At 42.5% G+C, this 20,325-nt stretch overlaps 1 protein-coding gene across 3 annotated transcripts in view; it reads left to right on the top strand.

Annotated features, from left to right (window-relative positions):
* The window catches only part of macrod2 (mono-ADP ribosylhydrolase 2), a 931,382-nt gene that overhangs the window by 242,323 nt on the left and 668,734 nt on the right, over positions 1-20,325 (top strand). For all 3 annotated transcript variants that reach the window (XM_072677423.1, XM_072677422.1, XM_072677421.1), the window contains exon 4: positions 12,091-12,120. In XM_072677423.1, the coding sequence (XP_072533524.1) occupies positions 12,091-12,120 (30 nt within the window). The remainder of the gene's footprint in view (positions 1-12,090; positions 12,121-20,325) is intronic.

Here is a 20,325-nt window from a genome sequence, read left to right as displayed (position 1 = left end):
AGAAACCTACGTGTTTGTGTGTGTGTGTATTCATGTAATATCTGTGTGAGGGGAAAATGGTAGCCCTATTCCTTCACTTCACCCCCTCCCTTTACAGAGAAACTGCATGCACATTTCCACTTGACTGGACTTCTGAGCTGTCGAGTCCAGCACAGCCGTGGCAAGCAGCAACATTGCGAGACAAAGCTCCTAATGACTATCAAATGCTGTGGCTCCGTTCATTCAGGCTCCTGCTCTCAGGGCTGTGCGATACATAAAAAACAGAACGATACGTTAAGGCTTTTCTAAAGGGTCCACTAACAAGCAGGATCAAGTGCAGTGTCCCAGCACAGCATTAAATAATGAACAAAATAGCATTACAGAGACAGTCTGCACCATATCTCTGTCACCCACCCACAGTGGTACAAAAAACAACACATATTTACAAAATAGAAATACTGAATATTTACACATTACCTTATACTATACATATACCATACACACGCTTATTATTCACACGCTATACACACACTATACATACATTCTACTTACAGTATCGCACTGGTTTAAAGCAGTTTAAATGTACAGCTATGATATAAATTTGATTTACTAAGGCACTGGATGGGTGTGAATTCAGGTGTAGTGTGGGTAAGGAAAAGTCTTTGTGGGTGCAGTGTGACTGTGCATAGGGGTTCCAGTAGTATGGCATTGCCAGAACAACACAATTACAGTTACAAAGAAGAGCTGCTGGCCTATACAGTTTGTGTACCACTATTGTGCTTTTCACCCATTTGTATGTGCCAAATAATAGCAAATAATAAAAGAACACAGTCCTGCAAAAAAACGGTACATGCATGAGTCCATTTCCAAGAAACTTGTAATGGTTTTGGTATTTTCTTTTCTATTTCTAGCTTTCTTTTCATTGCATTGTCTAAAATGTATTCACAGTGAATGGAATAGAATCTGGATCCAAGCTTTGTTCTTTAAGCTAGCTCACAATATCTCAATGGAAGTCAGTGTCTATTCATTATTTTGGAATGGACATATTGACACAGTGTACAGGGCAGCTACGGGGTTCAAAGGATGGAAAAAATATAGAAAAAGGCCATATATATATATATGTGGGGGGGGGGGGGTGAGAGAAATAGAGCGATCTGTGCTTGTGTTTTTGTGTTTTTGTGTTCTGTGAATGGAATAGAACCAATAGAACCATAGTATCAAGTTATAAAGTTACCATTTTGCACAAGTTCTTTCATGAAAGCAGCAATACACTTATACATATAACCACATATGGATGTTCTCAAATGTGTTGGTTTACATATGAAACTCGTAGACAACACAAATACCCCTGCAGTTGATTAACTAATCTAATTGTGTGGTTAATTAAATGAGTAGTTACATCAGGGGTTAATTTGTCTTCTGTTTGTTTCAGTGTTTAAAAGGGCTACAGATAGCCATGAGGGAATTTTGCCTTTACTAATAATAGATCATGAATTTTAAATCTACACTTCATACAGAATTGACTCACTCATTTCAATAAGCTTTTTATTTTTAATTATTACATTTCAACTAAAAGGCATTTGAAGGCACAGTTTAGTAAACACCTAGTCATCCTAGTTTCTTCCAAAATCAAATGTATGAACTGGGAATTCCCCTTTTTGTTGCACTAACAGCTCATGATGAGAACTTGCCATGAGGATTTGATTGCATTTAGCCACAATAACTTTAGTCAGGTCAGGTACTGATGTTCAGTGAGTAGTTCTGAATCACAAATACACCACACCAGTGCAAATGTTGGACGATGGAGCTTTGTCACTCCAAAAAAAACACAGTTCCATTGCCCCACAGCACCACTTTGGGCAGCTCTAGTCAACACGTGGCATTGGCCATGTTTACCTGCTCTACCCTGATCTATACTCCTAAAAATAAAGGTGCTTCAGATGGTTCTTTGAGCGATGCCATAGAAGAACCATTTTTGGTTTCCACCAAACGCACAGAAGTGTAGCGCACTAATGGGTGTTCTTTAAAGAAGCTGAAATGAATAAATCAGAAGTGGCGTCTGGACGTACTTTGGGTCGTAGTGTGTATGCCCTCTGAAATCGTATGGTTAACCTCGTTTACTCATATATGTGTGAAGTTCTGTGTCAATTTTTTTTACATAAACTTCAGAAGTTTCCAAACTATGCTTTGCTGGAGAAGGAAAAATTTGGCAGTAGAGTAGACTGAATCTCCAACAGCTCTGTTCAGCCGAGGTCAGTCGGCACTGTGGCTGTGTTTTCCAGCCCGAGGTTAGGTAAGGCTACGCATCAACACTACTTATTCGGCTGTGTGATCTAAAACCACTTCACTTCTACGAACCCGAACCATAAAGCCTGAAGCCCCCCGCCCCACCTCCCTCCGCCTTGTTTTCATAACTGTTTGGGTTGCAGGCTTGTAAATTATGACACAGGCTAATTTGAAAGAAAACAAGCATGGTTTCAAGCGAAGCAGTGCTGCATAAGTGTCAAGTGGAATGTTGAGTTTACAAGCCGTGGAGATGCTGTGAAGAACGTCTGCCTTAGATCCGCCTCTTCTTCTCTGCCTACGGTGCTCCGACGACTTCCTCGTCAATTATAGAAGCCCTTTTTCTTCTCGTTTTACTCCCGTTTATGACCCGCGTGAGCTTCTGTGATCTCGGGCTATTTGGTCTTCTCCTTTATATGCTTCTTTATATGCTTTCTTGTCTGACCGTATATGTGTGTGTGTGTGTTTTGTAGCTGGAACACAGTGAAGCTATGCTGGCTGAGCGGTGGTTTCTCCCATGGGAACCCGTTTGCTTGCCTGTGGGGGCTGACAGGTAGCTGTGTGCTACTTTTAACTGTGGTATGTAATGGTTGAGCACAAAGGGGGATGTGGTGGAGGGGGGGGGGGCACAAGCTTGCGATTGTAAGTTTATGAGTGTGAGTCTATGGCTGTGTATTTAGCTCCTTGTAGGGACTGAAAAATGGAAATCTTTGATGTTACTAGAATGTTGAGTTGTTTGGGAATGTGTTTTTGAGCAACTAGGATATATATATATATATATATAGATTTATTTATTTGTGACCAGCTAAATATGAACATTTGAAGGTTTTGATGTGGTTTGTTAAGGTTCTGGAGGTTAATTTTAATAAAAAAATAAAGGTATCAATAAGGATTCTTTGGAGTGACGCCTTATAAGAGTAATGTTTAGCCCCTTAAAGCATGGGGGCCCTAAGAGAACCCACTATTCCAATGTGTTTTGAGAGAGTTGAGCCTGAACTGTCTAAAGGGTTGGAAAACCACTACCTAAAAGAACCCTAGTTGTTTTTGTGAAGAGCAAAGGTTGAAGAACCTTCATACAATGCAGATGTTGTTTTCTTTTCAATTGATGCATCCAAGCATCCAAGAACCTTTTAGATTTTTGGGAGTGCAGAGTTGAGTGCAGCATGGTTTAGCTACAGCAGTGCAGACGTCACTAGAAATTCTCAGCAAAGACAGGAATACAGACCGGGGTGTGTGTGTGTGTGTGTGTGTGTGTGTGTGTGTAAGCTCCAGGGAGTATCCAGTCACTGTAGAATCAGGTGTCAGAAAGTTGTCCACCAGCTAATGACCACCCTCTGTCTTTGCTTCACACTGCTGTTAGATTTGAGCCTTCAGTGTACTTCTCACCACAGAGATGTGTAACAAGCCACTTCATATCTCCAAGAGACATTTGGGACAGTGGATAGAAGGAGGCTGTTCTTCTGTTACTGGCTTGGGATAATGTCTCAGTCTAGACTTCCTTCTGTGAAACCCACCAATGACACCTTTCTTTCCAGCAGCTGTGTGTTAAACCCTTTGTAACTAGAGCTTTAAATGTGGATCTGAACCTGAATACCAACTGTAGCCCAACAGAGTTCTGTCAACACTGAACCAGCATCAACCGGTGATCGAATAAAACTTAATAGTCTAAGGGTAATGCCTTTGAACCACAGTACTCGCCGTCGTCAGATCGTCTGTATTTTGAGTCAACCCCAAAATTTGCATGAGCCTTATATAATGCGTTGTTCTCCTGCTGACTCAGTCCGTGCTGCTCTCTCCAAAAAAAACAAACCCAAAGGAGCCAGAAAAGAAACCACTGAAGAAACACTAGAACTTAAAACCCATTGGATGGACAATGGATTCTTCTTTAGAGCTGTGGTTCTCAAACTGGTCCTCAGGGACCTCCAGATGGTCTACATTTTTCACTCTCTCCATCTATAGGAGTTGGGTTGCAACAAAGATGTGGACAGTCTGAAGACCCCTGAGGACCACTGCTTTAGATAGTCATATGTGTGAGTGTGGAAAACCTTTTTAAACATTAAAGAAGTGAAGACGGTGAAGAAACCCAAATAACATAATTGGACTTATTTGGACCTATTGGGTCCCATGAGATTCTGACAATCTTGTATATAAAATGTGTGATGGTGAAGAGCCCTTTTAAACATAAGGTCATGAACCCTCCTTCTGGACATCTAGCTCCCTGCAGGTTTCACCTCCAACATAAATTTAACACCTTATTAAGATGATCCAAGCAATCTGAAGGATTATGGATGGTCCTAAAGTCTGTAAGAAGGTAGATCTTCAGGAACAGGGTTTGCAACCTCTAATGTAAAGGTCCAAGAGGAACCCTTAAACTAGTACAAGACCTTTACGATGTGCAACATTTCGTTTTTTAAGCCTTTAGAAGGTTCCTCATATTCACTGATCTCTTTTCCAGACATGAATCTTTGAGAAACCTATAAGACTTAAGGAAGCTTAAGGAATCCACATATTTGGACCGACCTCCAGATGGATAAAGGAAAGTTTGCCATGTTTGCAGCTATGGGTTGCTTTCTTCAGGTACAATTACTCATGCTCAGAGCCAAAACATGATGAGCCTGGGAACTGTTTGTGAGCTGCTGTCATTGGTCAGACAGAAATTTTACAATTGTAAAAATTATGCAGTGTCACAGAGACCCATTTATGACGAGTTGTCGTAGAAGACCCAGACAAATTCTTTGCCTGTAAATGACACCTTCAGTGTGAGAATGGACGCAGATTTTCCCATTGGTTTTCCGAGAAGCAGGAAGGGTGCTCGGCCAACCAAGGCTGAGTAGATTTCACACGTTTGTGCTTCTCACGGCAGCCGGCTAAGCTGAAAGGTGTTAAATGCAGAGGTGTAATTATGACAGTTATGTGATGTGAAAGGAAAGGATGGCCAGTGTCACTATGCGCTTTGTAGGGGGTTTGGCTGCTGTTTGGGCTGCTTGTTGTAGCTGTTGGACACACATTGTAGAAGAGGACCGGCATATATATATATATATATCAATTTCTGTCACTCTTTACCTCTTGGTCTTACTTTACATATCAAATCAATGGACAAGAATATTCTGGCAGCATCCTAAATGCTTACAAAATGAAGAATCCCCACACCCTCCTAAAAGTAAAGGTGCCAAAACCTGTGCAATGGTATGTAAAGGTGAGGAGTCATGTGACTCATGGCTGTGCACTGCATACAGCTGGCAACTTAAGTAGAAAAGACGCAAAACCCCCTGAAAAGTCTTGAGAACAAGAAGCGCTGTCAAATTTTAACACCGCCCATTAACCGTACAGAGTTCGGAGGCAGCTGGTGAGCTCGTCTACTTCATGATTAATACCTGCTATCAAACCTGCATTATGGCACGATTACAGGGGCCGGGTGTGGATTTCTGTTTAGGCTTTGGGTGCTTGGCCCCTCCTGTCACTTTGGATCACTCCTGTGAGTTGCCAGTCCCGCTTCACGGGCCGCTCTCCACCTCTCGGTGGCTTCTTTTCTTTATTTTTCTTCCCCTCAGTGTGTGAATGTGTGCAGGCCTTTCCTTTTCCTCCTCCTGCTTCTTCTTTTATATATTTTTTTTTTCATGTTTTATGGCAGCTGTTCCTCATTTGTTCTCCCATACCCCGCTGCTTGATAAGCGATTGTCAAGGCGAGCTTCCATTCGTTTTTTCGAGGATTTTAATGCCTCCCTTGATATCAATTGCTGAGGGCTTAGTTTTGTTTTTGCCCTCCATGGAAGTAACAGATAGTTTTTTTTTTTCTTCTTCTTCTTCCTTTCTTTGCATATGAGGCACTATGCATACGAGAATTCTGGGGGGGTGGGGGGTGGGGGGGGTGGAGTGAAACACTGCTCGGTGTGACTCACATCACGCAGTGAGAGGAATATTAAAAGAAAGAGAGAGAAAAGAAGTAGAAGAAAAGAAATAAAACAGCTCATGCAAAAGATTTCTCTTTTTGCCTTCCAGGCGAACACATTTACCAAAGTCCCTACTGAGACGAGATACGCCTCTCAGGCTTTTGTTGGATGAGTGCAGGCAGAGGCATGCCATTAAAAGCCCAGACGCTCCACTGTTTGGACCTCCTGCCTGTCCCTCTCAACAGTGTCAAATTGATTAGCTCCTGTGCTTCTGCATCCCTGATTGTTAGTGAACCAGATGAAATGGATTTCCATAACGCCGGCCGTACTGTAACAGTGTCCACAGATTTCCATAATGCCACTTAATTAGACCATGGTGCAGTTAAGCTGCCTGCATTGGTCATTTTGATGGACGCTGTTAATAACTGTTGCTGAGATCGGTTTTTTATCCTCTAGAAGTAATTAGCTGGCTAGCTTGCTTATCTATGGATACATATATATATATATATATATACACTGCTACATAACCTTGACATTAGCATGCCAGAAACATGGCATGTCATGGCAGATGTTGGAACCTAATGGGAACCTAGTGGGAACCTAAATGTATGAATTGTGTCTTATGAATGGGCAGCCCTAAAAGGGGATCACGCTTACTTCAGCATACCCCTGGCCAATCACAAGGCTAACATGGATCTGCCCTCTCTTCGAGTCGAGGCAACATGGAGAGCTAAAGCTACAGGTAAAGCTAAACCTGGCGAGCTATGACCATGTCCAGATTGCTCTTAGAGAGGGAGATTTTTGAGGAGTGTTTTTATCTCATTTCTGATTGGTGTTTCCCTTTGAATATTTGCTTGGTTATAATGGTTACAATAGCACACTAAATGAACTAACTGAATGGCATCATTCGACATGACTCTGGCATGATTGTGCGAGTGTTATGTAACACTGTAATAGATTAGCTGAAGTAGCCTGTGAACCTATAACACAGCTTTCCCCATGGTGGACCCGGGTCCATCAGTCAAGACAAGACATCTTTATTCACAGTTTGTGTCGGACACTGATGAAATTTGGCAGTGAACCCACATATATACACTGGTTAGCATCCACACACAGTGACGATGAACACACGTGCCAGGAGCGGTGGGCAGACTTCCTCAAGGAGTGGGCACTTGTCATCAACAGCCCTGTGCTCTAACCTCTTAGCCACCACTGCCCCATCAAAATGTCGCTCGGGATATAAACATCAGGCAAATACTCTTGATGTCTTGATGGAAAAGATGTCATTCTCTTTAATAATGTGTGTTATATGGACTGGAACATCCCTATAGGAAACCTGGTTCTGATTATGATCTTTTGATAAAAAAAAAAAAAAAAAGCTCCACGACAGCTGCACACATTAATACCCTTTATCCGCAGCGTGCCACACATCCAGTAAAAGTCCATATGACGGTATTGTGCATATTTCACAATTCACTGACTTTTGTTTTTCCTCATCCTGCTGCTTTGTTGTTATCCTCGTAATGCTGTCCTGTAATGTGCTTGAGCACCTTTGTTTATTCTATTATTCTGTTATTATTATTCTCATATCCGATTTAATTCAGACACAGCTTACTGGACTGGATCTGCACATTTTTTTATGGCTTTGACTACAGAGTTAGCATAAATGAGTTGAATGTGTCTGTCAGCGCTTGGGGGGGGTGGGCGGTGGTGGGTGTGGGGGGTGCTTGGGTAGCCACAAAATACTAATCGCACCATCTGACAGGTTTTCCGACCGTTATTTATCTTTCTCTTGTTTTTAGTGTTTGCGCAACAAAGCGCTGGATGAAATGTGCATTCTCGCGACAGAAACCCCGCTTTTGTCCTTCCGCCCACGCAGGCCCAGCGCTTTTAACTCGTGCACAATGGTGTTGAGTGGGGAAAAAAAGAGCCTCACCCAAAAACATGCTTCAGTGTTGTGGTTTTTATTTATTATTATTAATTATTAATTTTTTTCCCCCTCAGGTCTGGAAGAAGTGGGCCTACTAAACACTGAACTGCCAATGCATTCATTAGCTCTCATTTCAGGCCTATAAGTGTTAAAGGAAATGACATGCAAAGGTATTTTGCATGAAGTTGATTAGCCAAGACATATTTGGCTTGTACCCTGCTTGGCTGCATCATCCCGTGCCCGTCTTAAACTGAGTCGTGTTGTTGGCCAGACACCACATAAGCAAGTCTGAGGTTACTTTACAGCTCGCCACGCTTTGAGACCAGTGGGGGATGTGGGACGAGTAGGCATGCAGTTTATATAATGCTAATTGGTGGGGTTCATGCTTCCATTACATATAACATACAACCTGCATTGGCCTTGATGCTGCAGTGCTAAGCTTAAGAAGCACAAGTGCGGTTGAAGTAAAGGAAGCACCCTATAAATTGAACGTCTTCATTTTGTAATAAGGGTCTTTTTTTATCACAGTTTGACCACCATGCTAATCGTGATTGAGGTGTATGGGCTTAACCCAGCTTCCCCTGCACTCTCCATGAACCCTGCGTTCGAGCACATGTCTGCTTTATTTTTTCCACAACAGCCAAATTAACGATGGCTTTTTAATCCCCCCTAATCAGTCCCTGGAAGCAGTGAGTCTGGGACTGACAAGAGGAGCCTGCTGTCTTAAGTACTAAGCCCCCCCCTCCAACTAAACACACTGGTTTGTTTTTGTACAATATCAGGACGTTTGGTCATTCATGTGACCAATATATATTACATATATTACCATAATACAGTTATTTACTGTTAGCACAACAGTAGAGCTTCCTCAGGGGTCAGCGGGGAATGGCCAGGCTGGCTGGAGCTGACTGAAAGGCTACGGTCAGTACTCAGATAACCACTCTGTAGAACTATGCCGTGCAGAAAAGCATCCAAATGTACAACAAGTCCAACCCTAGAGGAAGGAGGAAATGGGCTGCAACAGCAGAAGACCACACCAGGGTTTCATTTCTTGCAGCCAAGAACAGAAAGCTGAGGCTGCCTTGGCTAAGCACAGTCTCACTAACACTGGATTCCAGTTGAAGACTTCAGAAATGGAGGCTGGTGTGATACATCTCAGTTTTTGTGGAGGCCGACAGATGGTAGGGTCAGAATTTGAAGCTAGTAGCTCGAATCCGTGGACCCAACCTGCCTTGTGACAGCGTTCCAGGCTGGTGGAGGTGGTGTAATGGTGGGGGAAGATTTTCTAGGCTGTAGATACAAATTGGTCATCAGTTGAATGCCATAGACTGTTTGTGTAAATGAGTAGAAGTAGTGCGCCTGACCCTGCGCTCAGTGTTTCTAAACCTGGGATATGCGAAGAGAAGTATAATCACAGTCTAAATCTAAACCCTAACCCCAATAAACACATAGACATATTGTCCCCGGTATATTTTGTCATGAAAATATATAAAAACAAGCACACACACACACACATATTCCCAAACTTCTCCAGTCATGAAATCCCTCCTTAACACTACCTTCCGTTGAACTGGGACATGGGAGATGTTTGTGTCTGCAGGCGGTAAGCAGGGCTCGCTGTGTCAAACTCGCACAGTGCTCGTGATTAAACGGCTGTTTGTGAGGCTGATTGTCGCTGTCGGGGCTGCAGAGGTGAGAGGCGGTAGCAGGGGTTTCACTCTGGCTGTTTTTAGCCGTCTTATCTGGTCTGTGAGAGAGGTTTCGCAGATGAGCGCAGAATCCACCACCCCTCCGTCCACCCCCACACCTCAATCTCGCATCCCCCAGCCCCAGCTGCCTGCTCCACCGTCAAACATCTGAAACGTAGCATCAAAGGGCTTCCCGGCCCTTAGAGCATCTGCTCAAACTCACTCCAGCGGCCCACCACGTAGCTAGCGGCCCCTCACAGCACTCACACATCATCAACGAGCGCGGCGGCTCGTGGGGAGCTACCGGCGAAAAGGAACAAATTACAAACTGCTCTGGCTACAGTACTTCAGTCTATTCTTCTTCCTTTCTGGAGTACATTTAAATCACTGGAATGATACAGTGCTTTTACTCGACTTCATTTTCAACAAAAGTCGAGCCCTTTTAATGTTCAGTGCTGTTAGCTGTTACAGCATAATGGGGAAAAATCTCAGCTTTCATCCTGAAAAAGCAATTAGCCGCCTGGCTAACTAATCCTAGCAACAGTGCTACTGTGATATTTTTCATTTTATGTTTCATTTTAAAATAACATGCAGAACCTCTATGAATATATCTCTTTTTAGAGTCTGGTACTGGAGTAAATTAGTCCATCGTTGGGAATTCTCCACTGAAAATCCTTGTTTTGGGCCGCATTGCACAGTAACACACTTCTGAACTGAGATAACTGTGGAAAATCTAAGAAAAGCAGCTGAACATACACACACTCCAGGGTATATCCACAGCGTAGGTGTTAAGGTAGAGCATGGCTTTTGTTATGTATCATTTATTTCTAATTTCACCCCATTTCTAATTTTCTACCCAATTTGAAAGGCCAACTACCCAATCCCTGTTCATGTGAATGCCCTCTATCACTAGCAAGGCACCCAACACTAGGAGGGTGAAGACTAGCACCCGTCTTCTCTGACGTGTACATGTGAAGCCGGTCACCGCCACTTAAACTTGCTGACGGCAAGCAGCATGACCCGGGATTCGACCCAACCAGCGATCCCCAGGTCGTAGTGACAGGGCCTTGATCCACTGGACCAACTCCAGTTCTTCTTTTACTGTTTGCGTTTACCTGTAGAAATGAGGGGAGACCTGCATTAGCCCTGCATTAGCCCTGCATTAGCCCTGCATTAGGTTGCCCTGCAGGATGGAGGACATTTACACATTCAAGCATAACACACTTTTGGTCATTTTCTCCTAGTCTCAGGGCAGCGTCATCTGTGAATTCTGACCACATTCGGGACAAATATTACAGGATTTAGAACAGTATTCAGTCCTGTGTTATTTTATCTATATTATTCCCCCATTGGTTGCTCTAATATAGCTTCAGAAAGCCAGGATAAAGTACAGCCTCCACAGTTTGCCAAAAAACACCTAGACAAAGACCACAGCTTCTGGAACTATGGGCTGATTTGGACAGATTATTTTGTCCAAATTATTATTATTATTTTGCACATGGTGTTTTTTTTTCTTTTGGGAACAGTATGGGCTTCCTCCTTGCACACCTCCCATGAAAATCAAGCTCGAGCAGTTTCATTCTGATGGTAGCTGCTGTACAGAACTTACTGTAGGTCCCATGATGACATTGTAGGAGTGTTGGAGCCTTTGTTACACATCTTGTGGTTGCTCCTGAGCTGGACTAGAAAGACCGGACATGGCCACGTGGCCAGTTATTTTGCCAACAGTGGAACGGCTGATTTCTAACTGTGTTCTGAGATCTTTTAAAATCCTATAACCTGCTTTCTTCACGACGTTTAGATGATCTAACCATGTTCTAATCATCTGCAGCTACTGTGTTTCACCTGATTCTAATTTTAGACATTTGAAGTAGTATTACATGTGGAGGTGTCCTAAATTTCTTCACACAGAAAATTTGCTTTACATTTTTCAGAGGATTTTTAAAGACATTTCTTTATTTAATTATATTACCTCCATCTCTCAATATTGTTCAAAAGAAGATCAAATGTTTCTATGTTTAAAAATGACAAAGCTTTTCACAGGGTGTCCTAATTGTTTCACATGACAGTGTTTAAAGGGGGGCTCACATGTGTATTCAACAATGTGGCCTGCAATTGAATACACACTGGTGCCTCGGTCCCCCTTTGCAATGAATAGATCTCCTTTTTGATGGTGCTTGACCTACAAGGTCTACACCTCTCATCCGAACAATGGTGTCCTCTTTAAGGTAAAGTGTTTTCTCTTTGAAACGTTCTTTAAACCCAGACGCTGATCTTGTACTTCTTTTTTTTTCTCTCTTCTCTTTTGTCTCCTCAACAGCAAACTCCAGTCTTCTGGGTGGCGGAGGAGGTAAGAGGCTCTTCTTTGATAACCTGTTTGTAGCACCTGCACTGTGGGAGCACATGTGAGCTGCTCCTTAATCTCCAATGTTTTCAGACAGTTTGCGAGAGGACTGGATGGCTGTTCTGGTTAGAGCGGCAGCATTTGAACGGATTTAAGCGCAGCCCCGCTTCAGTCTGCAAGCCCAGACGCGGCTGCCTCTTTGCCGGCCCTGCCGCAGCGCGTTTGCGTCAAGCAGTCAGACGAAATCAGAGGCATCCGATCGTGGCCGGAGGCTCAGGCAGAAGGGGGGGGGGGCGGGGTGAGGGGGGTGAGAGGAGGGGTCAGACCATTTGGAACAAAGCCGCATGTGCCCCGAGTTCCTCTTTTGGAAGAATTTTGCACATAGGCTGACATGATTGAGATAATCATTGCATGGAGCACTGGACAAGGCAAAGAAGGGGAAGACGGAGGAAGGGAATTGGGTGGGTGGGCTGGCTTTCGGGTGGTTGTGGGGGAAATCAACCCAATTACATGATCAATTTTGATCCCAGCAGCAGTACACATGGAATTCCGGTTAGTCCCTAGATAACGAGCGTGTACTAGTTATTTCAGTTATTTCCCCTTTGCTCAAAATCCTTGTTTATGCATCTGTACCCTGGTGTTCATCAGAAGCCCGTGCATTCTCACAGAGTTTGTCCTTGTCCGTTCTTTGGGGGGTTAACACTCGAGGTTATTTCTGGACCCAGAGCTCTTTGTCCTGAGCAATTGATGTGTTAGGTCCACTGTGTAAGCTGTTTTGGAGCTCAGGTGTGGTCCAGACAACCAGTCTTTGGTCCACCTTTAGTGTGGTGATGTGGAAAAGCTGTCCACTAACTCCTGGTAAGAAGCTGTTGTTTCTTCAGCATAATTAAATGCCATCAGATAACCTGATTTCTGGTTTTACTGAATTGTGTTTGCTTAGGTTTGGTCCTTATCATGAATAAAAGGTACACTAGTAGCAAAAAGGGCAAAAATATATAGTCCTGAATTTTTTTTTTAAACTCACAACAGCAGTGGACCCCTTTTAGTCCTCCACATAACCATGTTTCTAAGCTCTTGAAAGAACCAATGGAAAAAAGGGTTCTTTTCATAGAGACTTTCGAATGGTTCTTTGTGTTGTCACCATTGCTTTTATCAAAGCATCCTCAGAGAACCTATTTTAAAGGGTGTATCTGCTTCCCAGGGCTGCATGTTCTTAATTACCATCAGGTAGCTTTCAGACATCTATGAGCCGTTTGCTGTTGGGTTAAGTGTGTAAACAGTTCCTCAGTTTAAGATTAAATGAAGATTAAATTCAGGAGAATAAGTGCATCACACAAAGCACATGTCTTGTGACCATCTACAAAGACATCGTATCAAGGGAGAAAGACACCAACTTCACAGACACTCTTTCATGTTCTACACCCAGCAATACCCACTCTTCCACCATTTTCATTGGCATATGGAACAACACAACGCATATGCAAACCTGCAATAATTAGCACCCCGTCAAAACAAGCCAGGAATTGATTCTGAGTGTCAGCACATTTATTCAGGCCAAATGTAAATGCCCATATTTAAGTGGATCAATATCAGCTGTATTATTACCAATTCTCATGCTGTTTTACACCCATTACTTTGCTGTAAAGGTGAACAATTCGGTTGAGCTTATGAAACTGTTTCAAACCAGTGTTGATCATTAAATATTAAATATATTGAATATTCAACGATATTCAAGTCCTTTGGTAGACCATCGGGAGCTCAATGACAAATGATACAGGGGGAAAAAAACATTTTCATATTTTAGTTTCTTTTTTTTTTCTCAACTAAAGCTTAATTTCAAACCAAAACAACAAAATGTGGCAAAGTTGCTTTCAGGGTGTTGCTGTAATGAGTTTTATTTATTAATGAGTTTTAAATATATGCATATTATTAGCTTTAAAACACTTCATCTGATGAGTACTCGGATTTTTAAAAGAAAGGTTTATTGCTAAACTTATATTTAGGTTAAACTCTAAGTGTGTTGATTGTGTTTTCAAATCACTGTATGTTTTGTAAAAATATTTTTATGGCTTATTAATTTTAGAGAATAACTCATTTGAGAATAACCTGGTTGTATTAAATGTCAGTATACAGTCATATCAATACATCATTATACAGTGAGTATACAGGCAAAAACAGTGTAAGCGAAGTTGTCACTTATCCAACATAATTTATTGGTAGCAAACAAATTGGAATAGTAACTTCTTCACCAGCCAAAAAAAGAGACACATTATGTGATCATACTGAAGCATTTCAAAAACGGAAACTGGATATTGGTCAAAATAGATCCATTAGCCAACCTCAAACTTACTGTACATCTGGACAATTTCAAGACTTCCTAAAGCACAGAAATGAATGTGCAGATACCTTTACATGAGGGGTCAAAACATTTCTGTGACATAGTTTAATATAATTATAAATAATGAATTTAAATAAATAAATAAATAAATATAAATGTTATGAACAGTTCTTGTTTTAAGATGTTTTCATGCATGACATAAATTATTCCATACTAGGTCCCAGTCTACACATCTTGCGTGGTGCAAGGTCTTTGTGCCATAATCTTTCAACCAGATCCATGTATGTAAAGCACCTAATATTATAAGCATAAGCAATTCTTGTTGACCAATTCCTGGAATTCTAGAATTGACTTGTCCTCCCCAATATCTCACCAATACCAGCGTATCCTAACTTAATCAAGTTCTTTTTCTAGCTTGAATTAACTTGGAAGTACACACTGGGTGGCTGAATTAGTGTCAGGAGCATATTGGCATCAGCAGATACTCAATATTATGACTCGTACTGGGATCTGAGAGCAATAGAATTCGCCTTGGGATGCCCCTAAAAACAGCCTTTTCCACTGGACGTCTCAAGGCCGTACTCGATTTCAGCCCCTTGTGAGGAAGTGATTAGCAACCATGCTACCCTATCTGTTTCACATCAAGCCCCTTGGTGTGGCTCTTGTGTTATCTGATGCATGCTAAATGCCCTAGACCTCTGTGGCGGTAGCGGTCGGTCTCTTGGTCCCAGAGTTTTATCAGAAGCTGGGCGTGATCTCCCTGATTGGTGGTTAAGAGGGGCAGAGCCTGATTGAGATCAGAGGGCACGCGGGTGTGACAAAACCACTTAGCGTAGCACCTGTCAACGAATCGGCGTGACCACAGGACCACGAGTCCAACGCTGCCAAACCACTTCGGTTATTGCACCTCTTTGTATGTCATCACGGTCCTTTCATCGATTGGTCACGATGGTTAACATTTCGAGGGCAATTTGCTTTCTTCATTATTGGTCCATAATTGGCCGCTTGCCTTCAGTGCCCGGCCTCTCAGCGTTTCGGGCTGTTTCTGAGGACGCGGCATTTGATATGAACTGTCTTGAAAGAAATGTGTGAGAAAGAGATTGCCTGTTTATGCAGCTCAACTCTGTCTGGAAGTGGTGTTCTTCTGTGTCGTCTACAGCGCCGATACAGGAGCTCCATTGTTGTTTTCTACACCAAAGGGATCCTAATCAAAGCCCACATCAAGAACATTGTCTCTCCGCTAATTGCTATCCCCTGATAGCAGTGTTGGTAAGCTAATTAACCCGGCAACAATAAGACGTTTGGTCTCAGGAACAGCCTCAGTAGCTTTTGGGCAAGAACTCTCAAACACATTACACAAATGCTCAACATTAAAAAGCGGTGGGTAGCTTTTATAGTGGTCTGGGCTCGAACTCACCGGGAGGCAGGAAGGTTAATCCTATGTAAATAATTGCAACATCGAGGGAAGGCTGGATTGACTGGAGCGAGGCCTGTGCAATAAAACCGTTGCAATCTGGCTCAGCTGGCAGAGCTTGAGCGATGGACTCCTGATTGAAAGCTCTTTTTGGGTGGCGGGAGATCACTGGTTTTATCATCAGGAGACTTCTTTCGCTAAGCCAAGAGGTTTTCCCCCTTTTTTTTTTTCTTTTTTTTTCTTCCTCCCACCCCTTTCTCTCTGGTTCTCGCAAAACAAAGCCCATCATCCCCCTGTGCTTTATCTGAGAGCGTGTGTGTGTGTGTCACAGACGACTTTATCTCCTCGCCCTTCTTTATTGCCATTGGATGACTGATTCAGCAGCCTGTTTTCTTTCTCCCCCCGCTTTCGCCTCGCTCCTATCGTTTAGCGAGGTGAGGACCTCCAGCCGTGACGAGTTCATCCCGACTGAGGCCTCTTGAGAAAGACGCCGCTTTCTCTTATCTGGCAAGTGGGCTTTCACTGCTCTCCAGAAGTCTAGAAAGGGGGATTTTTGGTCAGACTCTGAATGGTTTGCAATGGGCTGTGGACTTCGGGCGGGTCAAAGAAACCGTGGCCGTGTGTTTGTTTTGTTAAACGATGTTTTACATCTGCTGATTGAGCAATGATGCACAACCTGCCCAATTACCTTCCCTCATGGGGTTCAAAAGCCAAGGCCAAGCCAAGCCAAAGTTTCCTGTTGTTCAGTAGAAAACCTGAAACACGATGCTACCTCAAATCCAGCATTCAGCATGATCCTGCGCAGTTGAAGGTTTGCGTGGCCAGTACGGTTACTGTAATTGTAGCATTGTTCACTCCAAAGTGATGCTCCAGTTAGTTTGAAGTGATCACATTTCTCAGACTCTTTAGGAAGTCAACCATGAGCACCTACTGGAAGACAGCAGTGATTTTTTGTGTGTGTGTGTGTGGTGTGTGTTTATTCTGCCCTAAATGAGAGCCGAACATATGGCCAGGCTTAAGCTGAGCTTAAGTCCAAGTCCGGACGTCTAAAGTAGTCTAAATAATACAGCAGGTCTCCTACTCCTTCTCTATCTGTCTTTCTTTTTCCCTTTGCTCTTCTTCTCTTGGTGGTAACGATGAGGCCGGCTTTCGGCTTTTCAAGCTACAGTAATAGTGGAGGGCTTTGATGTACTCATTCAAACTTGTTAACATTCTAATCATAACCATTCCTTCCATTTAGCGTAGGCTTAACTAGACCTCTCTGACAAATCGCACCACTTTCAGTGAAAGCGCCTCCCATTGAGAATGAGATAACAGGCAGTCTTATCCGAAACTAAAATCTGTTTAAGGAGTCTTTAAATGTAATTAAAGACTTGCTCCGTATGCAGATGCTCTGGCTAAGCCAACCTCTTTCATAGAGACATCTACAGGTACATCAGAGGTCAGGTTCTGTCTTGGCTGGATGCTATTAATTATATTATTATGCATAAATTGTGCATGCAAGCAGATGGACAGCATTCTGTAATTGTACACCTACAGTTGTGGTGGGATGTTTACATATACTTCGTTGATATGAATGTCATGAGGCTTGCAGTGTTCTTTCTCTGGGCCGGAATGAGTCGACAAACATCTCTGATTAAAAAAAAAAAAAAAAAAAAAAAAAAAGAATACATATATATACATATATATGAATTTGGTGCACAGGTTTTTCATTTTTGTGGGGTTTTCTGACATCAACAAAGAGTCAAAACTAGACATATGCATACAGGTTACAAGGATATTTAATCGCTCTTCCTGTTGGCTGAATTGGTTCAGCAAATGTTTCTCTGGCATAAACTTAAAACTGACTTTTAAGCACAGTCCTCTTATTTTTAAAGGGGGTGATTGTTATAGGTCAGGTCTGAGGGGAGGCCATTCCAAATGCTTAATGTTAGCCTGCTTTATCCATACCACAACCACATTATTGTGTGTTTAGAGGCACTGTCCTGTTGGAACACCCAATTGTGTCTTAAGATTATGCTGAGTTTTGGAATTTGCAGCAATACAGGCCCAAAGCATGATGCTACCACCACCATACTTAACAGAGAATGATGCTGCTGTTCCAGCAGCTTTCAGTTCATTGCAGGCCTATGCCTTGGTGATCCCTTGGATTTTCTCTGAGCAGAGGGTGTCAGTTTTGATCTTACTAATGTACAGTTGTTTGAAATGATGATCTTTGGAGGCAGCTGTTTTTACTCCAAGAGGTTTACTTGTGAGCTCCTTGGACTTTCCTGTGTGTTGGTCAATTACCAAAAATCAAAAAATTAGTTTTATAAAGATACAGGCATATAATAGGGCATTTTGTCACTTGTTCTGTCCCAGAAAAAAGAACACTGTTGTCCATAATGAGTGTATGTAAACGTTTGACCACAACAGTGCATAGTAACACAGTGAGACCAGTGAGTAACACAGATCATGGTATGTTTCTGAATAGGCTGAAGTGTATAACTTCCTCAAAATTCCTGTCTGTTCCTGTCTCAAATGAGATGTTTAGTTTTCCACAGTTCAGTTGTGATAATCTATATTTTAGTAACATCATAATAAAAACATATTGGATGTCACACATGCAGAACAGTACACTCCACTGGCACATTCGTTTGGGTGGGCTGTTCTCTTTTTGGGTTTGTGTAGCATTTGATGCTACAAAATGCAATCAAGAGGGGCATGTGCGTTCCAAGCAACATCGCCTAGCCCCGAGGTACAATCAGTGTTTTTCAAAATGTGCCTCTGTTGAGGTGATGGAAACACAGTATGAAAGTAGAAACTTCCCAAATTGCCTTTTCACACTTTAAACCTGTCTACCAGATGATATTTTGCGCACCATGACACATTAGCATCAACAGATTCATTCTACTGATATGTGAAATACATCCCGGGCAGGCATAGATTCGTCTCCTTGCACACCTCTGTCGTACTTCTTAACCACAGTATGCTCTGCCTGCGTGGTTTTCTCTGCTCATTTAAAGTGGGCTGCCTGGCCATGTTTCAGTAACGCTTGTGCAACTGGATCCAGCCTTGTTGAGCCTTGTGTCAAAAATTCCATTCAGTTTTCTACCTCTAGGCCAGTTCACAGCCCATACATTTGTATACATTGCTCTCTTTTCATCAGTTTGATCCGCTTCTGCTCGTCGGCCCTCAGAATCCACCCCCCCCCCTCTTTTTTTCCAGGTTGAAGAGGCGAGAGTAGTACTACAGTGCCTTCTCTTTCATCTGTGAAGGCTGGATTCTTGAAATCAAAGCCAAGCATGCAAACTGTTTTTTTTGTCCCTCTTCAAGCACTTTTATTTGTTCCAACCTCTTGCAAACGTCACCCTTCCCTCACCTCGTGCCTTTTTCGTTGTGGAGATGAAAAGCATTACAGGTAGAGAAGCAGTTCATCCTTTTACTGCCTCTCCATTCCTCGAAAGCCAATACTCCATCAGTGCTTAGAAGCTGCTTTCTTCCCTTTGTGCTTACTCCCATCTCTGCAGTGCTCTCAGGCTCCACAAGCATTATCACGCTGATTATACATTTGGTTTGGAAAGGGTGCTTTATAAGAATCATCTAAACTTAAATACTGTGTGAAAAGGCCTGCAATGTCTTTGATTTCAGGTCAAAATAATTGTTATACACAAATGATTCATCTTTAGAAGATATTTATGATTATATTTAGTGTAACAATATATAATGTAATATTAAATGGTATTGAATAAAACCGTTTTTAGAGTTTTCAGAGTGGCTCAGCAGGCTAATACGCTACCACTATGGCCCAGTGGGGTCACAAGTTGGAATCCCGAGCTATGCCGCTTTGCCATCAGCTGCCGGAGTCAGAGAGAGCCAGATATGCTGGGTAGATGGTACTCTCTCTCTTCTTCACTCTTAAGTGATGTTCGCTGCTCCGGACCTAGCAGTTCGAAAGAGGTGGTGTCTGGATTCACATGTATCAGAGTACCTCCTAGTGTCAGGAGCATTGCTAGTGCTATGGAGCTATGGACGGGTAAACAAACTTGGTAGACCATCAAAACTGTCCACCACAAACATTCACCTTTGAGACAGGGAAGGGCATCAAGCTCCAGTCCTGCTTTAGATTTGAAAAGCAACTAGTGGTTTCTGCCTAGCTTTCTAGAAGATGAGTCAGTGCTGTAGGTCTGAAAGGATATGTAGCTGATCAAGACCATCGTACTGTGAAAAGGAAACAGACAACACGAGAAGACATCTGCCAATCAAACCCTGAAGCTTCAGGACAGACCCAAAATCTTTCTTTGTGTTTGGGAGGACGTGGATGAGGATAAGCTGTTGAATACAGTACTTATTTTAAAGCATTTATATTAACAATAACAACGTTTTTACTGTTAAAACCCCAAATGATGTTAGAACAGATATAAGTAAACATGAATACAGTTAAAGAAAGTAGTAGACATCTTGTGAGCTAGTTTGGAGA

Source organism: Salminus brasiliensis, chromosome 4 (genome assembly GCF_030463535.1).
Source record: "Salminus brasiliensis chromosome 4, fSalBra1.hap2, whole genome shotgun sequence".
Taxonomy (NCBI): Eukaryota; Metazoa; Chordata; class Actinopteri; order Characiformes; family Bryconidae; genus Salminus; species Salminus brasiliensis.
Note: the sequence above shows the minus strand (reverse complement) of the source record. Positions and strands in the feature narration are given on the sequence as shown.